The sequence below is a fragment of the Macrobrachium rosenbergii genome, chromosome 3 (genome assembly GCF_040412425.1).
Source record: "Macrobrachium rosenbergii isolate ZJJX-2024 chromosome 3, ASM4041242v1, whole genome shotgun sequence".
Classification (NCBI taxonomy): domain Eukaryota; kingdom Metazoa; phylum Arthropoda; class Malacostraca; order Decapoda; family Palaemonidae; genus Macrobrachium; species Macrobrachium rosenbergii.
This window is the reverse complement of record NC_089743.1, coordinates 30,903,698-30,931,018: the sequence shown is the minus strand read 5'-3', so window position 1 is coordinate 30,931,018 and position 27,321 is coordinate 30,903,698. Positions and strand designations below refer to the sequence as shown.

Genomic DNA, 27,321 nt, shown 5'->3' with positions numbered 1-27,321 from the left:
TGAAAAGTGTAAACCTTAGACAGGATAATGTGAGACTTAGAAGTAGTTTTCAATTTAAAAAGCATTCATTATCGTTGGTCAGTACTTATGCAAGTCTTTTGAACTAGCCCCAATAGAAGAAAGTATTTTAAGCAGGTGCCATGGCTAAATTATGTACTACAGTAACATTGAAGCTAATGACAGGCCAGAATATCCATATCTATATATATATTATATATATATATATATATATATATATATATATATATATATATATATATATATATATATATATATATTTACAGGTAGTCCCCAGTTAATATATGGGCTTTGTTAACGGCTTTGTTAACAATCCAGTTTTATAGGGTTTGTCTAGTGACAAAAATCAGCAATTTTTGGCACCGATTTCCACTTATCGGCGCCGATAATTGAATGTTGGCGCCGATACATACCTAACAGAGGTGCTGATAACCGAAAATCGGCACTTTTCAGTGCCGATAAGCCTCAAAAATCGCCGAAAATCGCCGATTTTTAGTTAGCAGCAATTTTTGGTTATCATCACACCCTCAGAAATGGAACCCTGCTGATAACTAGGGACTGCCTGTATACATATATATATATATATATATATATATATATATATATATATATATATATATATATATATATATATATATATATATATATATATATAAAACAGGTTTTGACGTAGGAAACCCCTATCTTTGGTAGTCATTGTTGAGTCCTCAAGGAGTTACCTTCCATGGTCTACCAGAGCCCCATGATGACCAAACTAATATTAAAGAATTCACTTTTAGTTGGTCTTTTTGGCCAGGTATTGTGTCGTAGTGATTAACATTATAATGTGATGGAGTATACAGTGTAATGGACTCAAGATAGGAGGGCACTTTCCCTTATCTTCAGTGAAGCTGAACCCAGTTTCCCAGTTTCTCCAACGTCAAAGAACCTGCAAGAAAGAGAAGTGACTATTGCACATGCGCATCTGCCCTCTTGTTTACAACCGGGCTGTTAAAGACCAAGGAGCCATTACTCTCTTTTGGTCAATGCAGGATGATCCCTTGCCCAAATCCCATGCCTTCTCATCAGGGAAGTGGGAGGGTTTTGAGGACTCAACAGCAAATGCCAAAAATAGGTTTTTCCTTTTTTCCTACATCAGAACTTGTTTTTTGATAGCATAGTCACTTGTTTTGTCCTCAAAGAGCTTTACAAAGAAATTGACAGGTGATGAAAAAGGCTTAAGCTCTCAATTTTTAATCCCAACACCCCAAAGGAAAAAATGTTTCTGGTGTGAGATCAACTAACAAATTTGTAGTCCCATTCTTTATTCCAAATACTCTTCAGGTTTTGGTACCAAAGAACAAGAAACTATACATGAACTTACGTTTTAGGATGTAGTTCTACAGTGGCTTAGCTAATCATGCTGGGTTTGGTTGCAGCACTGTCGCCCTTCTCCCAGTGATAGTTAGCTTACTGTCAATAAGACCCCTGGTTTTCTGCTGTAGCACCTAAGGGTTAGGACTAACCATGCCACCTGCTAATACACAGTGGCAGTAATTTAACTGATGACCACCCTGTGCATTTAGAGACTTCTTTGAAAGAGACATTTCTGAAGAAGGCCAATGACATATCTACTTTTCTAATATCATGTGACCTAGGAAAGGAGTGTGAATTTGCCTTTTTAATGATAGTCACTACAGTCATTCTCAGCCCTTGTAAGGAGAGTGGTTAGTTTGTGCTAGGGTGTAGGAAAATAGGACACCCTCTGGGATGTTTGCTGTGACTTCTAGGTAAACCTTAAGTGCTTGAACCGGGCATAATGTCTTGTCTGCTAAATTGGGTTTTCTTATCAGAATAGATTTCCTTTTTAAAGGATCCTCATTCTTGGCCAGGAATGATAGGCCAGGGGACAATAATAATTGATGGTCAGCTGTTTGCGTGATGCATCGTCCCCATCTAAGAGAGCCCAGTTCGCTAATACAAGCTCCTAATGCATTCAAGAAGATGGCCTTTTGTAGCATGTGCGTTGTGGTTGTATTGGGTCCGCTGACTTGAGGGTGTGATAGAAGTCTAAGCATCTTGTTCAGGGACCAAGTAATTGGAAGCCTTTCAGGAGTGGGCCTTTGTAGAGCAAAAGACGGCAGAAGGGAAGTGACAACTTCTATACTGGAGTCAATCCTGAATCCATAAAGCAAGGGTTCCATTAATGCAGCCTTGTATGCCACGACTGTTGTAACCACAAGGCGTTTGTCTGAAAAAGGGTATATAAGAAAGTAAAAACTGTGTCTATAGAAATTTCATTTGGGCTGTCAGTATGGATATAATCTGACCATATCTTTCATATGTCGGTAATTTTTGCACTAGGTACCTAGCAATGTTGGCTGAGTAATTTTCACGATAGATATTTAAAAAATCCATATGTGAAGGTCTGGGCTCAGAAAGGAGGATGCATAAACAACTTTCCCTCCTACTCTGTGGGATAGAACAGTGGACGATAGTGGAATTGATCTTTTCGTCTGTTGTTGAAGTGGTAGGAACCAATGCCTGTTTGGCCAGTTTGCAGCTATTAAATAAGCTGTTCCCTTGAAGGTTAGAAGATTGCTCAAAACTTTTGAAATCTGGGACACTGGAGGAAAAAGATAGCATCCTCCCCTTGTTCCAGTCTTTAGGAAGGCATCTCTTGCTGTTGCTTAACTGTCCAGGTTTGGAGACACATATATTAGGAGTTTGTGATTCTCGTATGTGGTGAACAGGTCCACTTCTGGTTGCGGAAGCATGTTGGCTATTGTTTGAAAAGAGTGGTTGTCCAACATACACTCTGTTGAGGCTGTGGTTTGCCTTGATAGAGAGTCTGCTACTACAATGAGACCCCCTGTAACGTTAATTGCACACAGGTGCCACTTCCTTGCTTGCATCATTCGAAGGATGGCTAGCATTATCATATTGAGAGGAGGTGAACATGATCCTGACCTCTTGATGCAGGACATCGTAGTCATGTTGTCATTCTCTTCTGGAGGCTTAAGTTTTTTGAGAGACAAAAAGACAGCCATCAGCTCCAGGAAATTGATATAAGAATTCCTCAGAGTACCTGATCACCTCCCTGCCACCTGACGATCCTCCCACTGTCCTCCCAACCTGTCAATGAGGTATCTGTGTGTATTGTCTTTTGTACAGACAGAGGAGTCAGGGTGACCTGTTTTGCTAGAGATTCCTTCCAGATCCAAGGCCGAAGTATCTCCCCAACTTTTTTAATCTTTTGATGAGGTCGATCTTGCATCTTTTTCTTGCATGCGATAGCCAGAATTTGTTCACATTTTTAGTTGCAATCTAAGTATTGGATTTATTACTGATGCAAACTGCAGCAGGCCCATCATACATTCTGATTGCCATCTGGAAACTCTGGGCTGTGCAAGAAACCTTTTGAGGGCTTGCCTTATTCTGTTTTGAGTATAACGGGGAGAGACAACAGGCTGTGAAGAGTATCCCAACACAGTCCCAGCCACTGAAAGCATCTGCTGGGTGTGAGGCAGGATTTTTTCCAGTTTATTATAAAACCTTTTCACTGTAGTCTGTTGACCGTTGTTTTCAGGTTTTTCAAGCACACTTTTCTTGTGAGCCCCAGATCAACCACTTTTCTAGGTAGGCTATTAGTTGTGTTCCTTTTTGTTTGAGTTCTCGAATGAATACCATCGCTAATTTTGTAAAATATTCTTTAGGCAATGTTTAGCCCAAAGGGAATGACTTTGAATCTGTATGTACCTTTCCCTATCTGGAACCTTAGGAAGGGGCTGAAGGGAACGGCAATAGGGATGTGCCAGTATGCATCTTTCAGATCTATAGAAACTGTCCAAGCCCCTTTTGGGATGATTGAATGTACTTGGACAACGGTAGTTCTGTGAAACTTTTGGCCCACGATGTGCTTGTTCAATATTAATTGGTTGAGGATCACTCTTCTTTGGGAGGAATCCTTTTTGAGAACACTGAAGAGACATACTTAGTGGCGAATATACGCATGTTTCTCTATGGGCCCCATTAACAGGGCCTTTCTGCACATATAAATAATGTTGTCCCCCTACAGGGATAAACTTCCATTGTCTGGAATGTCGTTGAAGCTGACCCCCAACCATACAATTCCTTTTGGTATCAGCCTCTTCCTCTGCCTTTGCCTTTGATAGACATTCCAGGTGTTGCTTTTCCCTTCCCCATAAGATAGTTTTTGGACTTTGTGAAAAAGGATGTCTTTGCTGTTGTTGTTGCTGTTGTTGTCCCTTTGTAGGGAATTGTTCCTTCTGACCACCTACCTGTTTTTTGAAGAAAAATTTTTGGGATGACTGAAGGCTTATATGATTTTTTATCAAAGTGAGCCTTTTTTGGGATTGGGTAAAGGGAACTTTTGGATTCTTTGTTTCTCGAATTTCCCTTTTTCCAGAAGAGCATACACTGTACAATTCTGTTGGCGGGCATGCTCGTTGAGTTGAGCCACAACAGACTCCTCAAACAGGTCCTTACAGAAGGGGTTAGAATGTAATAATGCAGTGACATTGGAAGTGATTTGATGGAGCCCTCCAATGCTTCCATTCACACTTTTATGTGCCATTCTAGGAAGTCACAGAGTGCTTCACATCGGGTTCTCATAAGACTTTTGGCCTCAACAGCAAAATTTATCCTGGAATCTTCTGGAAGCCTTTTGGTGGCAACTTCCAGCAAGGTGGTAGAGGTTATCATACTAAGGAGTCGGAGCCTAGCATAAAATTCTGACGAAGCTATCCCCTGTAAGATTCTTCTCATAGGGGTCCCAAACTGCTGCATAGCTATATCTAAAGGGTGCTTTTTCCTTTCAAAAAGGAGTTGTAGCATTGCACATTCCTTGGTGGAATTCCCCAAAACTGGGATGATCGTGGCAGATGGTTTTAATTTTGCCATTGTCTCTTGTTTTTAGTCACTACAAATTCTGAAAATCTGTCTTCACATGATTAATAAGTTTGAAAGTGAAGGAACAGAAGGCTGAAGCTGCTTGGTGAGCAACTTGGGTCTTATTCAAAATGGAAGTAGAAATCCATTTTTCGTTGACTTGGTAAAGGGTGATTTCTATAGCTTTTAATGCTATAGGCACGAGTAAGAAAACCGTTTGTTAGTGGTTTCACCATTTCTCCATGTCTGGTGTAGATGGTACCAGGTGCCATTCTATATTAGGAAATGCTGCCCTGTTTCTAAATTCTACATGTACAACTTCGATCATAGTTTTTCTCTCTTAATTACATACTTGCCATCAGGAGAGAAAATGCACATTAAGGCATCTCGCCAAGGATTATCAGTATCATCAGGGGTGAGTATTGGAGCCCCTGTTATGTTTTGATCTGAAGTTCTGTATTCTGAACTGACCATTTTCTTGTTTCCAGTCAGAATTGTAACATTAGACCTTGTTTGGGCGTCATTTGTATCCACACTCACTTTTCGGTTACAGGATGTAGTACTTTTACATTTTGGGGTGTACATGACCCACACACTTTCCTTTTTGGAATCATGCTTCATGTCCCTTATATATTGCCATTCTGTGGCAAGGGCATCTTTGATGGTACTCAATTTCCATACGGAATTGATCAAATGCCGCAAAGTATGTATCCCTTTTGGGGGAGCTTGAGCAGTTTAACAGAGCTTCAGCAACTGAACTGTAACTGCCTGTTAATCAAGGGGCAGAAGTCCTGGGTAAGACACTATACCCCTCCAAAAGTGTATTAATTTCAGTCAGAGTTAGTTGGATTCTAGTATCCCTTTTGGGGGAAAGATCCTATTCGGCAACGATAATTGCATGGGGAATAGAATTCCCGCTGGAAGGTTTCTCCCATGGCTAACTAAAATTTGTGTCCCTGAGCCTTTTGGGTTCAGCAGTGCCATTTCAGTGGCAATGTCCACTTCATATTCTTTAGTAAGAATGTCAGCCCCATGTAAAGATTCCTCTACTTCCAACTTGGGGTTAACCTGGGAGGTGCAGTACTGGGGACTGATGTTACTGGGCTTTTGGCCCAAACACAGATGTTGTTTTGAGAAAGGGTTAAATATCTGCTGCTGGAGTTCTGCCGGAAAGATATAATTTAATATACCCCCTTCCTCACCCCTACTGAACCCTAGGACCCATCGAGACAGCTTAAAAGGAGCTGTTTCATCCTTAAAATTTGCTGTCAGGAGATACTACAAATTTCACCCATATCTGGCAATCAAGCAAATTTTCCTTGTTTTTTACTAGCACTATGCTCATGGCAGGTGGTATGGGCTGTACCCATTGACAAAAAGTGAACCAAGCAATTTGCTACGGAACACTTAAACTGAGGATCCTGCCTAATGGCGGCCATGTAGTGATATAAAACAAGTTATTAGAAGCTAGTTAGTATTAATTGTTTTTAAATGAGGGACACTTCTGTAGTTCCTCATATAGCCTCCATATTACAGGTTAACTTGATTACTAGTGTGTAAGTAATACATTTAATTAAATATCTAAGATAACTTAAACCCTCTAAGGTTTAGATTAGTTTTCATACCTGTTTATGGCTATATTGCTTATACACTATTAGTTCTTTTGCAATGGCTATGTGAAATTTTTAATTCTAATTGTCACACCATTCAGACTAACTGCTGTGAACTTGTTTAACTAACCCAAGCTACTGTTTTATATAGCTTCGGTTAATGCTTGTAGTATAATCAACGTTAAGCTAAGAATAGAGGCTTTCTTAGAAGGTTCTCGCTTAACCTATTCTAGGCTTTTTTAAAACTTAAAGCTATAACTATATACAGAAAATAATCCTCTAATAATCTCTTTTTCTGTTTTATGTGGCTTAGACTACCCTTTTTCTGATATTTGGCCATTGCTGTTTTAGTCTAATAGTAGGATATTCATTAAAAATGGGTTCATACTTAATCTGGTCAGGCTATTGCCTGTTCTAGGTTTATGTCACCTTTTAGGATAAAGGCTACATAAGACCCTACTAGTATGTAGCCTTACAGATATGCTGCCGAGCCGCAAAAAACTAGGTTAATTTATTGAGCCAAGGATACTGTTTATATATAATCCTAGGCTTATTTGTTCTTTCTTAGCCTAGTACAGGGTATTGCCTAATCCAGATTATTATAGATCACTCTTAAATGCATAGGCTATATAAAAACAGAAGCTTACTAATATGTAACCTTATAGTTAGTCTACTATTTTTTCTCTAACCCAGGTTGCTGTTTATATCCAATCCTAGGCTTTTTGGTCAACTATATAAAACAGTAACTCACCAATGTGGAACCTTATAGCCAGGCTATAACTTACTCTAATCTAGACCACTGCCTAATCCAGATTAGTTATTCACATTTCAGGGTATGGATTACTTAAAACACAATTACCTTAGTATGTAACATCTGGTCCTAGGTTACATGGTCAAGGCTAACAATTTAGTCAAAAATGGGATGTTTTGTTAAAAGTTATCACTTAATATAAGGTAATGCCTAGCCCTGGATTATTTAGATCATGCTTAAGTGCACAGGCTTATATAAAAGGACACAATTATACTAATATGTAGCCATATTGTTAGGTTATCGATTTATTCTGCCCAGATATTGTTATTTGATCCTAGGGTCCTTGGTCTAAGCTAGGTCACTTAAGGATACAGTATGCAGTCCTAGGACATAGGCTACAGACAAGATCCACTATTAATCTAGTCTAAATTTTTCTCACTTACTGCCTAGATTATTGTAGACATTGTATAATCTGAAAGGATTTTCAGTATTAATGATAAGTTGTGGAACATTTCTTTCAGTTAAAACATTTAGTTAGAATTTGAAACAATTTTTGCCTTACAAGAATAGCAATCAACAAGCTGGGTTATGGCTTTCACACACACACATTTTCAATTCCAAACGTTTAAAACTAAAACTTCTAACTGGAACTTAATATTAAGCTCTTATCTTGCTATTTTTGATGTTTCCATGATCCTTGATAATGAAATCGAAGAAAAAAGTCAAATTTTTTCAGAACGCTGGTAATGACGTAATCCATTCGCTATAGACCAAGAGAGTAATGGCTCATTGGTCTTTAACAGCCCGGTTGTAAACAAGAGGGCAGACATGCATGCGCAATAGTCACTTCTCTTTCCTGCAGCTTCTTTGACGTTGGAAAAACTGGGTTCAGCTTTGCTGAAGATAAGGGAAAGGGCCCTCTTATCTTTGAGTCCATTATATACTCCATCACGTGCTGTAATGTTAATCATTACAACACAATACCTGGCCAAAAAGACCAACTAGAAGAGAATTCTTTGATATTAGTTGGGTCACCATGGAGCCCTGGTAGACCATGGAAGGTAACTCCTTGAGTACGAAACAACTGACTACACTATAAAAAATATATGTATATATTTTATATATACAGTATACAGTATATATATTTCTTTAAGAATTTGTATGTATATATATATATATATATATATATATATATATATATATATATATATATATATATATATATATATATATATATATATATATATATATATATATATATATATATATATATATATATATATATATATATATATATATATATATATATATATATATATATATATATATATATATATATATATATAAAAATATATATTCTCTTGCAAACCTTGGGCAGGAGTGAATGAATGTTACTTCAAGTAACAGACTTTGACTAATTAATTTTAATGAATACATAGTTCTGTGACAGATAATTTTAGATACCTTAATTAACTAATTTACTATAAGATGCTTAATTTTGAGTAACTTTGTGTCAAAAATTAAATAAGTGATTGGAAGAGTAAACTGTACAGTAGCTGAATGATATGATTTTGATATATTCTGTTCATGTTGTAACACAATTGAAAGATGGTTGTGTGACTGTTCAGCAGTCTTCTGAATGTACATAATTAAAATTAATTCTTCCTTTATCTGTTGATAGACTCTTAAAGTATTTCCATCCATGACTGTACTCATGATTGCATTGCAGTGCTTTTCATTTTGTAATTTTTAATTCAATAAGCTTTTCAAGTTGACATTTGTTTTAAAATATTGTGAATTTTGGTAAGAGCTGTTCATCCTGTTCTATTTGCCGTATTTGTGAGAATATGCATTGGGTATTATTCTCATAGATCTAGTATGTTAAGAGTGTCAAATGATTACTTATACTGTATGTCCTGTGTTAATGTGTATTTTTTGTATAGGATGCTTTTCAAACCATCCTTGCATTGTTAATCTACTATTCATTGAATAAGCACCCTCGGTCTTTAAATTAAAATTTTACCCAAACTGCTTCATTAGGGTGTCAGCCATACGAGTTTCAGTGCCGTGGTGGGCGGTGCATATCAAGGAATGCTCGTTGTGATGGCAGGAGGGACTGTCTTGATGGCTCAGATGAAATTGATTGTTTAATTACTACTCCATATACCCCCTTTACACCTCCAACGCCCACACCATCTGCCGCAAGTGGACCTCCTCCTCCTAGGAGTATGTTTTTTAGGCTTTGGTTTTTACTAGATTGCCCTACAACAGTGCAGTGCTTAACCGGGCATGAGACTAGATTAACCTACTCTTCAGTTACTGCCTTACAGGAATTTTCTGAAGCATCACCCTATCAACTGAACTGCTTTTATCTTTTGATGTTTTTATTTACCCTGGTTTAGGTCACATATTCTCAGATCTTCTGTCTGCTTAGACATGCTTCTGTATTTCCTTGGGTGGGAATACTGCTTTTGTATGGTAACTACTTCTGTACAGCTTTTTTTATAGCATATGTATTCTGCAGAGTAATAAAGATGTCATTATGATATTAAAAACTCGTGTGCAATAGTTCTAAACTGACTATCGGTGCTTTTTAGCTCTTCTGTATGTTATGCAACTAATATTTGATTTAAGGTCAACTAATACTCTCTCACTGCAAAATGTACAGTACATTATCCCCGTAATGGATTATATTTGTGGAAAAATAAGTCAGATTAGAGTTAATTTTTTTTTACACAGGCAGAAAATCCATACAAAAATAAATTTTTTGTTTTTTAAAATTTAGATATGCCCAAAACCCCTTCATGGGCTATGCAAGGTCAACTCATCGATATTGACAAGTTAAATACATACTGTACTTGTTTTCAAGATCTTAAGTCATGTAATGAAAAAGCTGAGTAGAGGACAGATAAACCAAACTCATGATACAATAGGAATGGCACAGAAAATTGGTAACAATTTTTTTGGTAAATTTTGTTTTATACTTTATCTTTCTCTTGGAATCTCATTATGGTCCGATTCCACTTATTATTCTAGAATAAATCAGAGGTAATTCACTGTAAAGAACTTGGAATGAACAGGAAAATTGGCCTTCAGAACTCTCATGTTTATAGTAAAATGTTTAGTGACTATTTTATGAAAGCACATAATGAGACACCATCTCTGCAAGTGTGGGGCATGGGAAATCCTACTGTCTCCAATGTAAAGTGGATAGTATAAAATTTAAATAAGCTGTTCCTGACCCAATTTTGAAAGTTAAATTTATAAGATGAGTTCACATATTGCAGTTGAAAAGTATTTAAGTGGATATGACATAATAACTTGGGATAATCCAAAATGGGGTAAAAGTAATGCCATCACTGAGGTAATGTGCTGTGCATCTAAATAACTGCTCTTTGTCTTCTAAGTGAAGATGGGGTGACAAACAAGAAGCTTGATTTTCTTTTAAAATATAGAATTCTGCTTTCAGTGAAGTATGACCTATGCCTGAGAGACCAGTTCAAGTGTAACAACGGCATGTGTATAAGCAGCAGCCATGTGTGTGATGGCTATAATCAATGCCAAGACAACTCAGATGAAATGACATGTGGCTCAGGTGGTAGTACTAATCATTTAGGAATGATCTGCAACATTTTCTTGTGACAATTTATCTTTTACATGTATTTTCAGGACACTAGTGCATGTGGTCGCTCCTGATTTTACAAATTTAGTATCTTTTACTTTCTAACAATTGTATGTTGACCTCATGCCTGCAGTGAATATAAGTAACTTTGTTCCTTGGCAAGCATGTCATGCATTTATTCAAAACTAGCAAATAGTGCAGGTGTTGATCTCTCCAATCAGCACACTGTTTACCCGTTACTCTTATGTTTCAAAGCTTAAAAGTTTAGTTTTTGTTGTCATATTGCATTTTATTACTGTATTCTTTCAGGTAACAGCAAGTAATAAAGCATTTTATTTTCCAATCTTAGATCTGCTGTCTTGTCACAGTAGTATAGTTCTTATATTTTGTTAAGTATTTATACATGGTATGGATACAGTTTATTGCATGGTCATATTAACCACTGCCATTTTAAACATTTTTTTTTATGTTTGTTATACCTTTACCATGAATATGTGGTATTTTACTCATTTAAAGTATACATGATGCTATATATACAGCTAGATGTGCCATCATATCTAATGACAATAATTCACCTCTCATTTCTGAAGATTGTTAACTATATATTATTGATCTTGCAATACAAGCTGCCTTTGAGGTTACTAAATATTACCCACCTACAGAAATAAGACATCAAGTGATTCAAGAGTGCATTGAAAGTTTCAAGAATTATGCAACTAAACAAGGGTTAATAGATTTAGTATTCTGGACAACTAGTGCATTTTTTATGTACATGTATTAGTTCAGTGGTATTGCATAGCAATTTGTGAAGTAGTTAGAGGTAAGCAGATAAAGATAATAGAGGTAAAGAAGGATTAAATTAGCTGATCAGACAGAGGTCTATTTGTGGAAGAGTGATAGGCTGTAATAAACCTATGATTTTGAGTAAATGGCAGATGAATGGGATTAAATGATTTTACAGCAAAAATAGAAAATAATTAAACCTCTCATTCACCTCTGCCAATCTTTACTTAATAATTGCTAGTAAGAATATATTTAGCTTTGTTAAGAATATAATGCATACAATTACTGATAATGCATGGATTTGTAATGTTGTCCTCTCTTTATGACTATTATGTATGTGCAGTAATTCCTGAGAGGTGACTTCAGCTTCTAACCTGCCCACAATCTTAATATCAGAACGGATTTTAGGCTGTGCTTCTAAGATGAGACCTTTGGTCAGGTTGGAGTGGTCACAGTTAGCTCATGGTGTTTTGGAGAAGGTACTCTCCCTGATCTGTGGGTCTGGTTTTTAACAGAAGTAGCTAACTTCTTCCTCTGCCTCTTTTATGCTAGCAGATGTTATATATACAGAGGGAGCAGAGGACTCGCCTCTCCAGTTGGATGCATCAGTCTCCCAACTAATAAACAACTTCCTCTCTTGACAGAGACTGTCAAAAGGTCATTGCCTTCAACACTACAGAGTCCAATGCCTTGGAATCTATAGCAATGGCTTCAGTGCAAGCAGGGCTTTAGTTAGACCTGCGGATGGGCACCCTCACTGACTACAGTTTCATCTCTTGATGAAAGGGCTGTTTGGGAGGTTGATTGTGTTAGGTGGTAGAGCCCTTACCTACCTGACGCACCAATAACCAACCAGTTGGCAAATCTGGTCCTGTGAAGGGGAGATCGTATTTTCTCCTTATTTTCTTGCCATGTGTCCCAGTTCAGCGTTGTGTTCACCTCTCTACTTTCCCTAGGGTAAGGTAGCTGCAGTGGTTGAACTCAGGGGAGGAATCTTAGGGCTCCCTGTTCATTCGTGCAACAACCTTTAAACTCCCTCAGGGAGTGAAGGCACCTGCCACTAAATCTTCAGACCAGCAAAACCTTCCACGTTAGGTGTGCAGAAGAATTCTTAGTTTCAGAAGCCCAAACACAAACAACAGTATTCTTCCTCTGCTAGCCTTAAACTGATATTTTCCTATCCTTGTATTCAATTTATGTAGTAGTGTAGTTAAACTATACAATGGTAATGGTAATTTTCAGGAGTTTGTGAATAAAGCTGTCAAAAGAACCTCTTAGTCTTATGCACTGTATTGATATATTTCATAATTACAGTATGTGGAACATTGTCATTCAGCTGGAAAAGTTTTAGATTAATTCACTGAACCACAAACAAATTGAACTTTTGCTAAAAATGGAAACTTATTTACAGGGTTGTATTTTGCATCGTATTTATAGATCTGTCTTGTTTATTATATTGTATTATCAAGTAAGGGATATTTATGGTAAAGTATTTAACTTTTTTCAGTATTTAGCAATGCTCAGATAATGGTATGATGAAAATCTGCCCTGAATGAATTGATAGTTGTGATTGAAGTGGCTTTACAGTCAAGTATGAAATTTGTCAGTAATTAGAATACAGGTATTTTATGTATGAATAGATTTTGTATTTGCTTATGAAATAGTATGTAATCTATTTAAATATAGTTTACTTTGATAGTGATCTCTAAAACCCATCATCTTCAATGAAATGGTAAGCTTTTTGGAAAAATATATCTCCAAAGAACATATATGAACAAATTAAGCCAGCTGCTGAATTGTAGTTATTTTTATTTTAAAATGAGGACCACATTGAAGCAATTTATTCCTATCTTCAAATTGATCACAAACATGTGACCCATGACCCAGAAAATTAAAAACAACACTTGCAATTAATCTTGCTTGGTGTAATTGTCCAATTCTCAGCTAGCAATGAATATAAAGTCTTGAAAATAAAGGAACTTTGTCAGAATCTTCAACCTTTTCACCTTGTAGTTAGGTTTTAGAAGAATTACAATGTATTAAAGAAGATTTAATCTGTTTATGAAAAACAAACTTTTTTGGCCAGTGTCATGAGAGTTGAGAATGTGAATGGTCTAGTTCAACCCAAGTAATAATAAAAATACTAATAATAAGTTGTATTAAATAGGAAGGTTACCTCATTTGAGTTAATTTTACAGTTAGTCTTCTCAGTCTTCTTTATAATTGTTTTCTCTTCCATGTCACTATTGTACAATAATTGGCCAATATTCATATTTTGGTAGAAAAATATATAGCAGCATATTAAAGCAGTTTTTATTCTCTATACAAGAGAAGGTAGTGAAACACAGGGGCTAAGCCTGAGGAGTTCAACAGCAGGTTACTGGGAGACTTTTTCAGGTGTTTTACTTCAGAAATTCCTTGTTATCAACCTTCTGACTGGCCCGATGGTCATTCTCAAGATGGACGAGATGATTTTGGAGACAAGGGGTGTGGGTGGCAGTGCAAATAGGGAAGGGGGCCAGTATTGTTGGCAAGAGCAGCACTGAATTCTCACAGGTTGTTAGGCGATTATTGTCCCTGGGTGAAGCCTTCTCCCAGACACAGTTGGTTGTTCCCTTTCCCTTGTGCCAGTGTTGCAGGATGTGTGGCCAGAGGTGGTGGTACTGGGAAAATTGTTGCCAGTGGATGGAGGCTCCTGATTGGTTTCATTTTTGCCAGGGATGTTGGCAGGTTCTGCCCTTCTCGCTGATATTGGGAGAAAAAGCCTCTTTTGCGTGGTATTTAGACAGGGCTTCTCTCCCCCAATGTGTAGGGCTTCCAGGAGGCATAGGCAGTGATAGTTTGTTGTACAATCAATTGTCTCAATATTAGGGGAAGTACCATATCTTTTTATTCTGATGTTATGAGCGTTCTTGGAAAGATTATACTGTATATGGCATCTTCCTCAGGGGATTCTCTTGGAGAAGCACATGGTATTCATACCGATGTATGCGCTGAGGCACCCTTGGATTGGGCACTTGTATCAGTAGACCATGTTGGTTCTCTTCAGGGGATCTTACAAACAAATGTAGTAGTAATGGGTTCTCCCCCCAGCATTCTCTTTACTAATTTCTTTTTGGGAACCGTCGAGCACAGGAAAGCTACAGATGTACTGTACGTACACTGCATTGATGACACCTTTTCAGTGCCAGCCCCAATGAAGAGATAGAGCGACTGAGATCTGCGTTCCACAGTCACAGTTGTCTCAATTTGACCATTGCATACAGCCACAATCGTTGCCTCCCATTCCTTGATGTCTTTGTTGAGCAACGGGAGGAGAGCTTCGTTACAAAGGTGTACATGAAACCGACAAACCTGGCTATGTGTCTAAATGGAAAGAATGAGTACCCTTAGAGATACAAATACAAACGTTTCGCCAACAGTACCTTCATCAGAAGAGCTCTCTCACAGAGCCCCTCTTGAAAGGACACATGCTGAGCTGTACTGTGTTTCCCAGGTCCTCATCAACAGCAGCCATACAAATCGCAATGTGGGGAAGTGCATTAGGAGTGTTATGGATAGATGATACTGTCAGGAACCTCACCCTTCCACCCCTGATGACAACAAGCTCTTCTATAGGGGTATATTGTATGATAATAAATGTAAATAAGATCCATTATTGATGGGAATGTCAGCCCATCTGACTTATGAAAGTGAGGACACCATCAGTGCTACATTCACATGTACAATGAAAGACAGAACAATCTTCAGAAGTTCTTCTAAGGATTTCTAGGTCCTCCTCTTTGTTAACTTTGTCAAAAGTGTTGTTGATGTAATGGTGGTATTGAAGGAGGCAGGGGATCTTACTAAAGACCCTCTCCTTGACAATGGCCATATTAAAGTTAGCAAATAGCACTCCTTATGTGGATACCATCAGCGCACCATCTGTCTGGCAGTATAAAGCACTTATATGTGTAATACAGGGGCCTTCTTGGTACATGTCTCAAGAAGAGCTTTTAGGGTCTCCTCTGGGGTGTTCAGCATTGTGGACCTCTCACCTATATATTCTGTCCATAATGTGACTGACTGTTTTGTCAACAGGGACATTGGTAAAGAGGCTATCAACATCTAACACAACAGTGATGCCCATCGATGGGGAGCCTTGGAGTTCCTGTAGGAATGTTGTGGATGAGTGGAGGCAATACCTGTTAGGAAAGTAAGGGGTGAAGATATCATTGAGATTTTTTTTAGCAAGGTTATACATTGGTGTAGGTATATGTAGGGTTTGTGCTTTTTTATATTGCTGTAAATATATCCTGGTGTAAAATCACCCAAGGTTAGGGGAATCTAGGGGCATTACTTACGGCGTTGATCCTCTGTATGGTCCTGTTTATTCATCAGAATTTGGAGGTATTAGCCAAGATAAGGTATAATTTTTCTTGGTACTCAGTGGTGTTAATGAGTACCTGGGCCACTGCCTTGTCGGCCTCTCTTATAGTGATGCCCCCGTTTCGTTTTAAGGTCTGGGCAGTGTACTTCATCCCCTTGGACAGAATGGAGCTCCTGTACGAGGCACCACGTTCATTAAGAGCTTCAGCCAACAGAAGTGGTTGGAGGAAGTCACTCAGCCTAACCTTACATCAGTCCTCTAAGTTTCTTGATGACATGGGTGTTGAGGCCAAGGTTTAAGAGCTCTTCTTCTGGTGATAGTTTATATTCCATCAAGTTCATGTATTCATTCTTCCGTTGGGGTATCTTTAGGTTACTGCCATTCAGTCTAATTAACTTCTTCAGGGTGACCCTTCCCTTCTTTCAGTGGTCATCCTCCTGCAGGTGTGCTGAAGGGCAGCATTGATTTCTGGGCAGGATGTATCCTTGGAAGCACAAAGTCTTTTAAGTCTTCAAGGCCTCTAGTTCACCTTTGATTTCTGTCCTTTCCCTTTTCTTCTCATCTAGCTGACAAAGTATCGGGCACCTCCTGAAGGAGATGGTGTTGTCATCCCTCAACGCAGGAGGATCATGTACTTGTATGTGGGTGTAATTTGGAAGGAGTCCCTCTTTCAGGGCATTGTTGTTGAAAACAATTGCTGTGATAGGTCTTCAAATTGAATTATTTCTACATGAGTGGTATACCTAGCAAACTGTGAATTTTGGACTAATTTAAACTGAGATTTGTAATTATATTTACCTTTTGTGTTTCATTAAAGATAGATAGTACTGTCAATAAGATTAGGCATCACATGCAGTTTTAATTATCATTTTCCCAGAATGATGATAAATGGGATAATTTTATTTTCTTATATTTCAGATTATTTCATTTGTAAAGATGGTGGTTTCATAGAAAATTTCCGAAGATGTGATGGAAGACGCGATTGCAATGATGGCAGTGATGAAGATGAAAGATGTAGTAAGTTGTCCTATAAGTATTAATGTATTCTTGTGAAAATTCAGTTGGCTGATTTATTAGTATTATTTGCTGTAATTAAGTATTGTCAATTACTTTTATTGATTCTAAGCTCTTTGTGAGAAATGCTGTTTGATTAAAAACTTTATTTGAGAATGAGCCATTGATGGATATAGTCAGTTTAAAATGAAATCTTATTTTTATTTTTAAGAGAATGTTCTTTTATTAATGCACCAGGTTACATTTTGATGAACTAGTTTTTGCATTTTATTTCTAAAAATTAAGCCATTGAGTTGCTGAGGATTAACTACTGAATTGGAAGACAAGTTGCAACAATACTCAAAGTAAAAGAATAAGAGTGTCATTATCTCTACTCAGCCTGAAGCACACAATTTGATAAGGATGTAATCTTTCCTGTTATGTAAACCGCACCTTTCACATTTAGCTTGAGTTTTTGTCATATACAGGAGGTCATATTAATCAGTCAATATCCTCCCTTCATTTTAACCCCATTAATATAGTACAGTATATGTAATTCATGTAATCTGTTTTAATGCCATCAGCATTAGAATAAATTGTTTTTCAGTTGACAGTGAAGATAATTAGATTTCAGGTTGACAGTTCCTAAAAATACTGTAACAGCAGATGCATCATCAAAATCCAGTTATGCAATAGGTTACCACGTACAGTATTGACTTTTCTGTGGGTATGATGATGACAGATCAGTATCAACCTATGAAACTTTAAAAAAAAAAACACAAGTTGGAGAACAAATGTAATCAGGAGCACATACAGTTTGGGAGCGTCATGCTCCCTCTTCAGTCTGGGGACATTTAATGCCTCCACACTGAAGAGGGAGCATGATGCTCTGAAACTGTAGGTGCTTCTGAATATTTTTGTTCTCCAATTTGTGGTTTTCTATGGGTAACTGGATTATAAGTATGGTTTAGACCTCTCCCTTTATATAAAAACTCATCAGTGTTCATGATACAAGTATATAACAAAGAGTTTCATATTTGCTGCTGCTTAAATTAGCTAATATTTACAAGAACTGAAACAGTCCTGGCACAGTCATTAAAAAAATTCATGTAAGGAGCTGTTTTGTATATTGATTAACAACATCATCCTATCTGTAGTACACACGAGTGCAGTTTTGCTTTTATTAACCAGGGAGCTTGGAATTTCAGATCCAATGTTGCACAATGAAACAAAGAAGCATAGCTCATTCCTTTAATAAAAAATTCCTATAAGGAAATTTTTTGTACATTTGACTAAAATTTACTTGCCATAGTATGGCTGCCTGTTCTGAAATACAGGCACTGTGCATAATTGCATGTCACAATATTTAACCAAACATCTCAGAATTTCTGAGCTCGTGATTGCCAGATGAACAGAGTGATACTCAGGTGAAAAATTACTTTTTAAGTGGAAATTTAACAATTTACAGCAGTTGCATTACATTGTGTAACTATATTGTTTACTAGCTAGAACTTTTATCACATGAGAAACAATAACCAGACATACTTTACTTGCAAAAGCAAAATCACAAAGTATGAAATATTTTTATTTTGTTCAGACTCATATCCAGTAACAGAAGCTGAGGTCCATTAAGTTAAGCACCACTGTATTAAAATGAAAACAAGATATCTTGGTATGGTTAGCTATTCACCTTAGAAGTGGTTGATATTTTACAACTGAGATTGTGATCTTTGTATTTTCTTTCTTGAATGAACTCTGCAAGGATGAGGGCATTCAGTGATGATATTTTCTTGTGTTACTACAGACTTTTCCGTATGCTTTTATATTTGTGTTAATGTGAATATAAGTATTTTTATTTTTTTTTTTTTTATAGAATCACAAACGGACACCATCGACTTGAAAACATACCCAGATGAACAGACCATCCAGCAGAGTAAGTCATACTTAGTTACCGATCCCTACTTCCCCACCACCCCGTCTTCTCCAAAACCTTCTCCAACATCCGAGGCCCCCACAATAATATCAATGTCTCCTTTCCGTCTCCCTTTGACTATTTTCTTGGTTACATTTCAGTTTGTAGTGTTTATGCTATTCTCTTACTGAATGGGCTTTTAACCCCTCTCTACTGCTCACAGACAATCCTTCAATACTGGCTAGCAAACCAGTTATTTCGAAAACAACAAGTTTTAACTTTTCCTGGCCTCTATTGTAGTTTGTTGATATGTAAACAAAAGCCTTTTCACGTTGATATTATTTCTAGACACTTATAATTAAACGTTGTAAATGCTTCCAGTCAAACTGTGTTTAATCATGTCCCAGTATAATTCTGTTAATGGTATTTTTAAGGTATACAAGTTTCTTGAAGACATTGATTTACTTAAAAGTTATGAAATTTGTATCAAATTGTTATTCATATGATCTCTTCTATTTTCCTTTTGTCAAGGAAAGAAGAGCAATAACTATTTTGTATTTTCTCCCTTCTTGTTGAGCCTTTTAAATAGTGTTTTCTGCTGCAGCCCTATTTACATAGTTTTGCAAGTTGACCTAGGTAAAGTTGTGAGAAGAATGTACAAAGGTGTTTATAGTTTTAGTTGTGCTGATAAAGCTTATTTCAAAGTGATAATGAAACAGAGTTTGGTTGCCAAAAAGTTCTATCACAGTTTTGCAAGGAGATACAAAAGAGCAATTTGTTCTGTGGAAATATAAACCAATGCCTTTTAAGTGGGGAATATCTTTTACACATAGCTGAAAGGTTCGATGAAATTAGTTACAAGGATAGCTGTAAATTGGCACTAGTTAGTGAATTGGGTATGCACTCCAGCTAGCATCTGAGTGTCACTGTATCTTTTGACCTTGTACTGTGAGGTTATTTTCCTGTTATCTTGCTCTCCCTTTGATGGGCATAGCTCAGTTTACATTCCTTTGTTTGTTTCTATTTGTACTTTGTTTTTTGGATTTTCTCAGTTGCTGTATTGTTTCTCATATGGAGAATAAACAAAAGCATTTGACTTTTTTTTGTATTGTTATCTCAGTTGCTGTGTGTTTCTCTTATGAAAAATAAAAAAGAGCATCATAGATGTGAGGGTTGTGGATGAGCATTTGGCTACTTATCTCCTAAATTTGTACACCCATCACAGTTCTGTTCTCATTGTGAGGTAAGGATTTTTATTTTATCCTTCCCAATATGAGGAATGTGCAGACTGGGCTTATCAGTGGGAAAGGTTTAGCAAGAGGATAAGGAAAGACTATGGTAGGCATTCACTTCGTTCATCAGGAAGTTTTACTCCACTGGTGAAGTTGATAGATCAAGCCGTGACCTGTCTTGCACCATCTTTGTCCCCTTACCACCCCCGGGGAGTGACTCACCTGAGCCAAGGGTTAGCTCTCCCCCACCCAGGAAATCTTGCCAACACTTTTTCCAAGGTTGATGTTCCCACATTGGCATCTTTTCCTTCTGATAATAGTGATGATTTGTCCAAGACTCATTAGTTGTCATCCTACAGGTATCTTGAGAAAATTTTGCCTTAATTGAAAGTTCCAGGTGGCCATCTTTTGGTGTCTTTCTAGATAGTTTGGTGGAGGAGGAAAAAAATCTGATCTAAATAGTCTGTGGTGGAAGTTCTGGTTGATAAAAACATCCGCAAAACCAACAGCTCGTGTGGCACCAACTATTACCAGGCAGCATGAACAATTGCTGGAAGTGGCTCTTCTTGGTGATCATCCCCCTGACAAGCCTACTTTAGTACTTACTTCTGTAAGTTCTAGTCACTGGAGAGCTAGTGTGCTATGTGAGACAAGGAAAGGGAGAAAGTCCAGGCAGTTTTCCTCTTCAGTATGTCTTGATCTCTGACGCCATCTTCTCTTCGTGAGATTCACTTCTTATGTGCAGATGCAAGAGGCTGAAGGGAAAATCTAAACACTCTTGTATGAGTTCTAAGTGGTCATCTTGTACTATATATATCTACAGGGAGGTTAGCTGTAATAGAAGATCTTTGAGGTATCATTCATCATGCAGACATCTCTCTCATATCAGTTCCAGTGTACAAAAGAGGAGAACTCATTCCTCTTCATGAGATCAACCTCTCTCCAACTCATCTCAAGATGAGGTGTTGGGAGAGGCTGTTACCACTCCCCAACTTGCTTCTTGAGGGAGTCAAAGGGGACAGAGGTAGACACCATGACTGTCCAATGCACGAGAGGTTCTAGACTGAAGGATACATGGACTCTCCTTCACTCCCCTGTTCGTAACTGGGTAAAGGTGATCCAGCTCCTTCATCTCATTCTAATCCAGAATATTCTCTTGCAAGAGAGAGATCCCCAATTCTTTTTACCTCTTGTGATCGAGTTTCTCATTGTTCTTTGGTGGAGAGCCGAGTAAACTGCTGTCTGATTCTTTTCCCCTTTGACTATGCCATTCTTTTTTAATTTTGAGATTAGCAGGAACATCAGCTTTAGGAATGTCTCCATTCTTGCATCTTGTCGCATTCCTCCTGGTTCTCGAGATTTGTTTTCCATGACTGAAGAAGTGTTGACTCATTCCTTAGGGGATTCTGTGCTGTTTGAAGGTCCCTTCCTTTCAGAGCCTCTAATGACAGAATTACATCAACATTTCACTCATGAGGGCAACTTTGGCTGCTTGCCAGCCTATGGTTTCATCTCTGGAGTTGGCTATGGGTCTCCTGAGGCATGACCATGGATATACTTACCTGCGTCACAGTGGGTCTGTAGTGTTTTGGAGGAGGAGAATAACGTGGGTTCTGGACATGGTAGTTATTATACCTCCAGCAGATCAAGCAAGTTCCTTCCCCCACTGCATCTGGAGGACTCAAATCCCACTCCTGTTCAGTTAGAGGTATCAGTTAGTCAGAATGGCTAAACTTCAATGCTTCAGAGTCAGGTTCCTTCAAATCTGTGGTTATCTGCCATTCAAATAGTGTCCTGGCTAGATCTCTGGCTAAATGCTCTGACAGAATTCTCATTGACAGGTCTTGCAACTCCCAACAAGAAAATTATGTTTATGAGGTTATTAGTGTAAGGAAGAAGGGCTCTCACATTCTGGCTCATTGTTGGAACCAGTCAATTATCATCATTGTTCTTGGAATAGACAAAGTTCTGTCTTTCTTTTTAGGCAAGCAACTAATAACAGCACTCTTGCCTTGAGAAATAGCTCAGTGATTGGTTCCTCATTTCTCTTTTTTAGTTGTGTAGGCATGGCAGTTGAGCTAGGGAGAGGGGATTCTAGGGACTCTTATTCTCAACTTAAACTGTGTCAATTAAACCCTCGGGTAAGTCCTCAGGTCCTAGATCATAAGTGTCCCTCCTCTAGTACTGCAAAGAAATCTGTCTGTCAGAAGTCAAGACAACCTACACTAGCTTCTTCATCTGAGATGGGGATGAAGCTTCCTAGTCCTTTCATTTTTCCCAGTCCTTTTACCCTCCCATCACAGCCCCAATGAAGAGATGAGGTAAAATCAAGAAGCAAGGAAATACTTGCTGTTTTTGGCATCCCCCTATTCTACTGCCACAAGTAGATGATTGCCTTTCTCATGCATAGACCAAGTGGCAGGAATGGAGCAGAGCCTTGGGTGGTCTGTTCTCCGAGATAGTTACAGGATACCATGCAAGGGCTGCCATCCCCCTCTCCCAAACCAGATTCAGTTCCCTTCTTACCATCCAAATTCCCAAAAAGTCCTCCCCTTCCAGAGCACACAAAGGTGATATTAGAGAAAGATGCTGTAGGTGGATCTCCAGGCTTCTACAACTGTTTATTCCTAGTGGGGAAAGTGACCGGGGGATGGAGACTAGTAATTGACCTATCTTTCTTGAAGGAGCATGTTCAACAGATTGCCTTCAAGATGAAAACTCCCCGTTTTGTGATAGCTTCAGTCATAGAGGGCAACTTCATGCTTTCAGTAGATCTTTAGGATGTATACTTAGATATTCATTTGTTATTACTCAAAATAATATACATTTTGTATGCAGAAGGATGGTCCTCCAGCATTCAGTTTAGTTTCAGCTTGGGTCCATTTGAGAGGCATTTGTCTGTGAAGATTCCTCAGAGATTGGTTAAACCTAGCCTCATCAGAATGTTTAATTAAAGGCAGATTCTGGACATTTGCAAAGCATAGGCATTGTGGTAAATTGGAAGAAATCTGACCTCTTTCCTAAACAATGGATAGGGTCTCAGGTATGCGTTTGGACTCAATGAGGATAAAAGCCTTTCCAGCTGACTCCCATGTAGTCAAATTCAAGGAGTTAATGAGCAAATTCCTATTCTTGGTCACTTGCCATCTCTAGAGAAACTTGTTCCTCACTGTCATTCTATATATGGTCTTTGCAATCACATATGAACAGTTTTGATCAGTTCATCTTAATTCCTGTATCTATCTTGTTCAGTAGAACTGGGAGGTCATGGGAGATCATCTTCAGTGGTGTTTTAATTGACAAACATCTCTTGGAAATAGTTCCCCTATTTTCCTCTCCACCATATATGCTCCTATTCACTGATACCACAAAGAGGGGATGGGGACACACTTGAAAGGGGAATGTCTTGGGATGGTGAACCGAGGATTTGTCTCAGGGTGGTGGCAGAGGACTGGTTCCCTTACATACTGTACCAGTATTTTGGAGAGGTTAGCTGTGTGGCTAGCTCTGCGATCATTTCAAGACAAGCTAAGGAATCACTTTGTGGTGTTGATAAGCAATAACACCTGTGTCATCAAACAAGTGGGAACGATGCCTCAAGCTCTCTGCCATCTTTGCTGTGAAGATTCACAAGTGAACAGTTTTCATTATATATATATATATATATATATATATATATATATATATATATATATATATATATATATATATATATATATATATGTGTGTGTGTGTGTGTGTGTGTGTGTGTGTGCTTGTGCACATGCATTTGTGTACACTGATATTTATATTTTTGCACCAAGTGCCTTTTTCCTTATTATGTTAGATGACACCAGATGGTTAGAGCTTCTCAGTTCTCAGGAGGGCTCTAAGAATGTAGTTGCTTGCCCCAATCCTTTTATTTGACCTCAGTCATGCTTAGTAAGCTGCAGGCTGGGAATTAAGCCACAGACCTTGTGCTATGTGAGCACGTTGTATGATATACATAATTTCAGACATGCACACATTCAGTCTGGAAAAAGCATTTTTGTAGTAAAGTTAGAATTTGTTTGTTATATAGTGTTAAAATAGACTGACAGGTTGTTGCAGATACATTGTGATATAAATTTTATATAACTGTTTGAAATCAAGTGAATTCATTAGCCTTCAAAATTTTATTATAGATTTATGTTAATGTTACATCTATAGTTTGCAGTTATATTTAATGCTGTGTAAACTGCTTACTTTGATATAATGAAATTTACATATACTGTACAGGGTTTTAAAAAAGTTATGATAAGGATATGATATACGTAAAAATATGTTAATATATCCCTGGTTCAGAATATTTTTATTCCCTTATGCCACAGACAGTAAAACAAAGCTTGAAAAATGCATAGCAAAGGTTTGGAATATTTTGAATATAAGTTTAATCTCTTTAGTTTTGTTTATGATAGTCTGCCTTATTGTTAGGAAATATTAACATTTTGAGACAATAGTAACATGTATCAGTGTTATTTAGAATGTTTATTTACTATAATGTTATTCATTGCATTAGAGATAAGTACATTATTACCTATTCTCATTTGTAGACCTATGTGAATGTGGGAGCAGCTAGAGAATCTCTTATAAGAACATGCTTTTTACTGACCTTCGATCAATTTTTTACTTGTGCCTGAACCCAGAGATGTTGTGTGTGCCATTTGATTTTCAAATGAGTAGGGACATAAACAGCAGACTTGTAAATTACTCTAATGGCAGTGAAAATAATTTCTATAAATAGGCCTCCAAGACAAAAACATAGTGTATACTGTACATAGTTTCTTCTTATAGCTGTGCAGTTTACAGTATAAACTGACATGAGTATATGTATTTAACATAAAACAGTGTTTTTGTCATTCAAGTGCACTATGCTTGCTGTTAGCAGCTAAAGTACCAAATAATAATGATTTTTCAAATACCCACTTAAAATTTTTTTTGTTTGGCAACCCATTTTAATGTATCGTTTGAACAGATTCAGTAGTGATACAAGTAACTTAGTTGACAAGTAACTTAGTTGAATATTTGGAATTCACCAACATTAAATTTCATAATAATATAGTTAAATTAATTGTCCAAAGATTTGTGGTTACTTGCAAGTATTTGAATAAAATGTTTTCTATATATATATATATATATATATATATATATATATATATATATATATATATATATATATATATATATGTGTGTGTGTGTGTATGTGTATGTATGTACTGTATATATATATACACACACACAGTACTGCAGAAGTACTTGAATGACACTAGATCAGTGACAGGCTCTATCTTCGATTTGATACAAAGTTGTGTCTTTTGTATCTTGTAACATACTCCATTAAGGTGCATATAACTTTATTTTTATCCATTATAGAGTAAAAACCTCATGGAATCTAACTCTTACATTCACAGGAAAATAGGTATGCTCAAAATAGAAGGCCTTGGCAAACATTTTGTATGAATGTTGTACTGTAGTAGTGTTAAAAGTAAAGTGATATCCTTTGTATAAAGATTCCCAGTATTAATTAGTATCCATGGAATCATAAAAGTTCTTGGTTTTCATTCAGTATTTTACAGTATATATAGCATTACTGTACCATATATAGTAATACCAGAAGCTTGATTGCTTATATTGCAGCATTACAGAAACTGCTTCAATGCAATTTACTTAACTGGGTTGTGGGATTAAATCAAAATAGCATTCTAAAATATACTTGATTAACCAACTAATGCTTTTGTTGCCAGTAAGGGGAAACAAAATGATTTTAGGAACATATTTTTTCTTAAAAATATATACTTGTAATCTTCCACTTACAGTCAAGAAAGAGTGTTAAATGGTACAGAGCTTCAGATATCACAAAACCAGTCCTAAAGGATTATTAGGAATTAACTTTTGGACCAATATACAGAACAAAGTGTTCAAGGGGCATGTTGTAGTCTGGCATAGAGATCCTTTGAGTGTTCTCAAATAACTTGTGTGATGCATAGTATTTTAAAGTTTTACTTTTACCAAACAGAAACCTGGTTGCATAATGTGTGAATTTACACTTTAGTTTGAACTTTCTAATATAGATAATCCCATAAGAACCTCCTCAATCATCAAAAATCCTCTCGAAAATACACAAGTCTGAATGTCATAGCGATAAATGATTGCTGGTAGTTAAACCAGACTCTTGTTAGGTTTCAGGTGTTTTCAAAATGAAGCCATTCTAGTGTCATTAGTTATCATATGAATAAAACTAGCAGTAGTCATCTTTTCATCTTTTTCATAATTATACTTGTACTCTAGTAAAACAGGGGGTGACTTGCAGGACTATTGGGGTAGTTTACAACATATGAATATGAAATAATTTTTTATATGGATTTAAATTGTCGTTAAGCATATTAAAGCAGTCTTTTAATTTGGGAGCTACTGGTATATATACAGTACAGTATTTAGTTTTATTGTATCATTAGTTAATCAGTTGAATAAACATGACTGATAATTTGATAGACTGGTTGGTAGCATATATCCTGCATGAGAGAGAGAGAGATGTGGGTGAGATTTTGGAAAGTCAAGTCCAATACCTTTTGGAAATATAATACTGTATGGAAATTTGTAGCTGAAATAAGTTTTCAACCCAACAACAATTTGTTTGCAAATACCTGGTACCACTTATTTAAATTTTTAGCATTTAGATGTACTGCACCTGAATTTCAGTAGTGGAGAACCCATAATAGAGAGCTTACAGTACAGGCTTCTTATCCCAGCAGTATAAGCACATCTGCAAGCATTTGAGAAATTTAAGTAGACAGTCATTGTCACACCAGTATGTATAAAAGTTTTCTTACTCACACTTAAAATGAAAATGCTTGGCACACCTCATTAGTGGGATGTGCAGTACTGAGTTCTAAGTGTAAATGTCCCTCAAAGATTTTGGTTTTTGAGTAATACTGTAGTAGGGAAACCCCTTTGAATATTCATTGGTAGCGATTGATTTGACTCGCACTCTTTCATCACCACTATTTTGCCTACACCAGAAAGTTGAGGTATTATGAATAAAAAAAGATCAGGCTTATACATTTTATGCTCATGCATACCTGAAAATAAAAACATTGTTTCCTTTTAGTACTTGTATTCATAG

At 37.1% G+C, this 27,321-nt stretch overlaps 1 protein-coding gene across 1 annotated transcript in view; it reads left to right on the top strand.

The window, feature by feature from the left end:
• trol (terribly reduced optic lobes) overlaps positions 1–27,321 on the top strand; it is a 1,293,721-nt gene that overhangs the window by 879,573 nt on the left and 386,827 nt on the right. Inside the window, exons 59-61 of the mRNA XM_067129897.1 lie at positions 9,310–9,495; positions 16,962–17,060; positions 18,910–18,969. Of these exons, the coding sequence (XP_066985998.1) occupies positions 9,310–9,495; positions 16,962–17,060; positions 18,910–18,969 (345 nt within the window). The remainder of the gene's footprint in view (positions 1–9,309; positions 9,496–16,961; positions 17,061–18,909; positions 18,970–27,321) is intronic.